Here is a 6,244-nt window from a genome sequence, read left to right as displayed (position 1 = left end):
CAATCTGATCTGACCTCACCAAAAGAGTGTATAATTTCAATATTTATGTTAAGAAATGATAATTAATTTAAATTATTTGAAAACACCACGTCAACAAACTCATTCAGTCATTTGTGACGCAACATGTACGCCATAAGAATGCCTCACAGTTCATCAGCCGTAAACCCCTTGACGGGTTTTTCCCATTTCCTATAAATTTCTCCTCTCTGTCCATTTAGTGGAGTACAACCAGACCAAACACATCCACACCCAGAGTGTCAACATGGAATGCAGGGAAACCGTCACCGCAACCACCGTCACCTCCTCTGCAATGATGGCAGCATCTTCTCCCTCCTCACTCTCTCCTATATCATCTCCAACTGGATCTTTTTCATCCTCTCCGCCACCAGCTATTATAGTTAGCCCTTGCGCTGCATGCAAAATCCTCCGCCGCAGATGTGTGGATAAATGTGTATTGGCGCCTTATTTTCCGCCGTCGGAGCCGCTCAAGTTCACCATTGCCCACAAAGTTTTTGGTGCTAGTAACATAATCAAGTTGTTACAGGTATTTTAATTACAATCATGTTACATGAATATCAATGTCAACATAAACTTGACATAATACCACGTTACATTTTATCATTGAACAATTTAAAATACAGTCAATTTTTCCTTTTAATCGTCTACTACCACAAGCAATTATGTCAAGCTTTCTATCATCAGGTTAAATAGTGGGTATTTTTAATTTGTTATGAGACAAACAATGGATTCAGTAAGTTCTTATCTTTAATCACATCCATTGAATGTCTGAAGGAGTATGGAAATTATGATATTGTAAAGAAAGACCACTCCGTGGCTATCACCAATATATTGTCAAAGAACGAATTCAGCCATCTTGACTTCGAATTGGACCGGATTACTTGATCACTTCCTTTTCCATGAAGTGATTGCTTAGGGACCTTAGCGTTGGATCTTTCCTGACTTTGGATCTTAGTATCCAAACAGTCTGCCTATACAAATGATCTAAGTCTATCTTTGGTGTAGAAAGAAAACAAATTTAGCCCATGTTGGTAGAGATTAATTTCTAAATTTTAATTTAAGTTAAAGTTAACAATTAATATTAACTACGTAGTTCATGTCATTCACAACATTTTAACTACATATTTCATCAATTTTTATAAAAATATATTTAAAAAAGCCTGATTTCAATCCCCACAAAATAGGGTTATAATACAAGAGCCAATATTTTTTGGGATTTCGTTTTGTTCGAACCCGAAGACCAATGTCTTTCTTTTTAATCCCACAATTTTTTTTCTTTATCTCCTACAACAAAGGAGGTAGTAGTTAATAATTTGTCTTTATTTATTTTTCTTCTTTTGACTAGAATTTTGCGACCTTTATTTATTCAAACTTTTGCTTGATCACACATGTAGTCACGACTGAAAGGGAAAGGTACAATGGTCAATGGAAGTAGGCACCTAATCAAAATGACCAATGTTTTCCTCTCATAACCAAAATTCAACTATCCTCACCTGCATAAAGAAAGAATCGAGCAACTAGAAGATATTTTTTTATTGGAACTATAAAGTCAGTCTTCCGATGATACTTATATAAACAAATGATTTTTTAAATATTGGTGCTTAATTTATCTTATACGATCATATGCCATATTAATTAATTAATTTTTAGATCATTTAATTTCTAGAATTTATCATGAACTTGTTCATTAATTAATTGGAACGACATGTCGTCAATGTTTCTCTCTCCCCATATATGTAACCACACATCTTTATTGTTAAATTTGAAAGGATTATAATCAGCTTAGTTGTTAGTAATCACATTAGGTCACGGAATCCGAACCCCATTGAAAAACTGCCTCAACTTAAAAAGGTGTTTTACTTAAAAAATAAAAAATTAAAAAAAATTGTTAATAATCACAACTGTTAATTTTTAATTTTGAAACTTAAAACTTTAGCATTTTCTATGTATGTTGATTAGTATATGATATTGCAGGAACTTCCTGAAGCTCAAAGAGCAGATGCTGTGAATAGTATGGTTTATGAAGCCAACGCCAGGCTTCGGGATCCGGTATATGGCTGCGCTGGTTCGATTTGCCAACTTCAGAAAAAAATTAGTGAACTTCAAGCAGAACTTGCCAAAGCACAGGCTGAGATTTTAAACTTGCAGTGCCAAAATGCCAATTTGGTGGAATTTATCTGCCAAGAAATGTCACAGAATCAAGAAAACTGCCCTCAAGAACAGCCAAATGATAGTTCTCCATTATTTTTTGATGATTGGGTGTGGCTTGGGAGCCCCTCTGGACATGAAAATTTGATCAAATGATCCTACCTAAAAATATTACACTAGGGATTATTTAGATCTTAAAGAGAAACTCGATGTATCGTCAAGATATTTAGTCATCGTTAGCATATTGTCTTGTACTGTTACTTTTCCGAAGGAAAAGCTACCACCAGGTCATTAAGGACTACAACTACTTGTAACGGAAACTTTTCGGTGAAATGAAGTTATCGAAATAAGTTCAATTTCAACTCTCTCTCTATTTTTCTCCCAATGAATTTCCTTGTCAAACTTGTACTTGACCAGTTCTTTAACGTGTCTGTCTCATTTTAGTTTTTAGTCTTGCACCATGTGAGAGATGTGACACTAGTGTTTAGAGGCATAATATTTAATTTTTCAAACTTGAGAAGCTTAATTATTACAACATACGGAAAATGATGTGTAGCCTTGTTTGAGCTCCAATATAATTAGATTTTTAGAAAAATGCATTTTGTAATAGTAATTTTTTAAAGAGTGTGTGATTAAAAAAGAAGAAAAAATTTTGAACTTGTAATATTTTTTCATTGGAAAATGTTTGGTTGAAAAGAAAAGAGAAAAAAAAATGCATTTTAAAATTAATGAGGGCTAAATTGGGGTTAAATGCATGAAGAAAATTGTCTCGAGAATAAGAATTTTCTCAATGTATTTTATTTTTATAGTAAACTTGTCAAAATTATAAATAAATACTCTATCTGCTTACGATCGTGATGGAATTGGACTACCAAAAATGTAGATTTTCCCTGTTATATGTTTGACAAATAACTTGACTAGTTCTGGCCTAACATTTCTCCTCAAAGCTTTAATAGAATTCTATTTCCAGAACTTAGACGACTAATTACTTTACTTTCAATATAGTATTTTTTTTTTTTAATATGGAGAAATATTTTGCAGATTATCTAATTTTTCTCCGTATAGATACAGACACACACACACACACACTCTATTATTTATTTTCTTTCTCAATGATAATCTTTCAATCTTAGTGCCACTTTTTAATAGAATAATTTTTTTTAATTAATTTTATTGGCATGTCGTAATTCAATCATTTGACCATATCTATAAACGTTCGGGATTTGAACCAGCTTCGTATTCACCTCCTAAAGATCCTTTCCCGTGAAAATTTCAAGAAGAAATGAGAAATAAAAATCGAGAGCATTATTAATATTAATTGTTAGAATTTCATATATTGGCAATTCTTTGGACAAAATGGACGTAAATTAAAGCATTGTAAAAGTCAAGGAGTTTGTGAAAATATTGTAAGCCTCCATTAGGTTTCGACAAAAATTAGATTTATAGCAGATTTTGATTAAAAAAAAAAATGATGCAATGTGTAGTTAAAATGTTGTGGAACCCATGAAATACATGATTAAAATTAATTGTTGATTTCGACTTAAATTTTATTTCATATTTTAAGTTGAACCGAATAGATGCTAAGATTGTTGGTGTGACCTTAAAAAAGAGAAAAACACAGTGAATCTAGTCAATTGTCAATCGAGATGGGGGATGCTACCATTGAAGCTTCTCACATGCCAAATTCAGTGAGCTTGCAATGTATTGATTTCCACATCTTTCTAATGGCTATGGAACTCCTTTGAGTGAAGGATTGTGGACAGTCATCTCTCCAATCATTCCAATCAACATCGTTGATTTCATCCACTCGATCACTTTTTTATCTCCTCTTCGGTTCGTTTGAGCAAGTGGCAGGGTACTTATTGCCTAAAGCCAAGCCTTCGAGCCTAAGCCGTCATGTTTTGCTTAATGCACGTTTTGCTTACTCAAGATCAAATCCTATTCGTTCAAAATATTTTTGGACTCCTTCCAAACGGAAGCAAACAGAAGCAAAATGCATCCCTGTCCGAAGCTTTCAAAACTTCTTCTTCCATCTCTAGTCACCGCATAGTCAATATTAAGTTTTTCCTTGCTATTTTTCTTTGCTTCTTTCTAAACATTCTTCGATCCTCCCTTAGGTATGTATTAAGTATACTTTTTCTTAGGTATGTATTAAGTATACTTTTTCTTCTTCTTGTATATTCACAGTCTCTACCCGTCATTTACCACGTTCCCAGTGGGCTTTTATCTGAATGTATTTTGGAAAAATGACTTTATAAGATGTTTTTTCAAAGTGTCTCAAAATAGATCCATCAGTGTCAAAGCCACTAGTTCTAGGTTTAGAGATGACAGAGTGGATTTGTCATCATTGTCTTCTATAAAAGTGTTATATTCTAACGTTGTACCTTAGACGTGTTGGAAATTAAACTTAATTCATGAATGATGAAAAATTAAAGTTGATATATGAATTAGTTTATTCATGTATATATTTAAATCATGTGTCCAAATGGTTATTTGTATCCTATTATTCATAGTAGTCTCTTAAGTTCATTTAATGTATTTGGGATCCTTTGTACCTATAAAAAGCGTTCTGTTAGAGACATTTTATAAAGCCAAGCAATAGAATTCAAATATTTTTTTGAGAATTCTTTGAATTTTTCTCTCTATCCTTTCATCCCATAATTTTTATTTCTAACAAAGTGGTATTAGAGCAATTTCAAAGATAAATAGTTCATTTCCTTTTGATGTTCCCAAACTAACAAAGAAAAATTATGAACATTGGAGCATACATATGAAGGCGTTGCTCGGCTCACAAGAGGCATTGGGAAGTTGCAAAGAAAGGCTATGATGAACCAAAGAATGAAGGAGCTTTAAGTCAAGCTCAAAGGAAATTCACACGGACTTAGATGAAACCATGTTCGAGAAAGTTGCTTCCTCAACAAAAGTTAAGGAAGCTTAGGACATTTTCGAGAACAATTTCATGGGAATTGAAAAAGTGAAGAAGGTTCGCCTTCAAATCCTTCGTGGGGAGTTCGAATCTCTGCACATAAAAGAGTCTGAATGTGTCATTAACTATTTCACTAAAGTGTCCTCCATTGTCAATCATATGAAGTGGTATGGGGAGAATATTGAAGAAAGTTGTATCATTGAGAAAATTCTTAGATCGCTTACAACTTGAGTTTGTTAGTAGTACCATTGAAGAGTCTAATGACTTGGATACCATGAGCCTTGATCAACTAATGGGGTCCTTGCAAGCATATGAAGAAAGATTGCAGAAGAAAGGAGAACCGATGGCTCAAGTTCTCCAGACAAATGTCTCCTTGGGAGGTTAACAGAAAGAGCAAGGACGATCTCAAGAAAGAAGTCAAATTTATGGTCGAGATCGTGGTCGTGGTCCGGAGGAAATTATGGTCATGGTAACGAAAGAAATGATGGAAAACAAAATTTGAATAATGAAGGATCAAGCAATCAATTAGGAGGACGAGGGCGTTGGAACTATGGCTCCAAGAGAGGTGGCGGAAGAAGATATGACAAGTCCAATGTTCAGTGTTACAATTGTCGTAAATATGGTCACTATGCTTCCGAATTTAGGAGTGACACCACGAATAATGAGGAGAGAGTTAATTATGTTGAAGCAATGAAAGAATTGTTGTTGTTGTTGGCAACCAAAGAAGAAAAGGATAAACAATCGTGGAACCTTGACATCAGTGCCGCCAATCACATGAGTGGCAACAAAGAGTTATTCACAACAATAAATTATTCGATAAAAGGCAACATTGTTTTTGGAGATGAAAACAAAGTTCTAATAAAAGGCAAATGTGATGTTCTTATTCGTGCTAAAAATGGAAGTCATCTTTTGATTTCTCAAGTTTATTATGTACATACTTTGAAGTAATATTTTGAATTTGGGAAAATTACTTGAAATTGGCTATGACATTCACTTGAAGAATCGTTTCCTTACTTTGAGAGATGTTTCTCATAAATTGATTGCAAAGGTGCCAATGGAGAAGAATAGAATTTTATGCTCAATGTTAATATTGACCATACAAGATGTCTAAAGGCTTGTGTTGAAGACAATTCTTGGCTTTGGCACTTAATA

The 6,244-nt window shown here is 33.6% G+C and overlaps 1 protein-coding gene and 1 pseudogene across 1 annotated transcript; both read left to right on the top strand.

Moving 5' to 3' along the window:
* Positions 1-204: 204 nt before the first annotated feature.
* LOC111385557 lies at positions 205-2,531 on the top strand (annotated as a pseudogene).
* A 2,730-nt stretch (positions 2,532-5,261) lies between these two features.
* LOC111385558 lies at positions 5,262-6,040 on the top strand. The gene is made up of 2 exons (XM_023009958.1): positions 5,262-5,472; positions 5,604-6,040. The coding sequence occupies exons 1-2, from the start codon at positions 5,262-5,264 to the stop codon at positions 6,038-6,040; spliced, it is 648 nt and encodes a 215-aa protein (XP_022865726.1).
* Positions 6,041-6,244: the final 204 nt, after the last annotated feature.

The sequence above is a fragment of the Olea europaea genome, unplaced genomic scaffold (genome assembly GCF_002742605.1).
Source record: "Olea europaea var. sylvestris unplaced genomic scaffold, O_europaea_v1 scaffold3203, whole genome shotgun sequence".
NCBI lineage: Eukaryota > Viridiplantae > Streptophyta > Magnoliopsida > Lamiales > Oleaceae > Olea > Olea europaea.
This window is presented reverse-complemented; position numbering and strand designations above follow the sequence as displayed.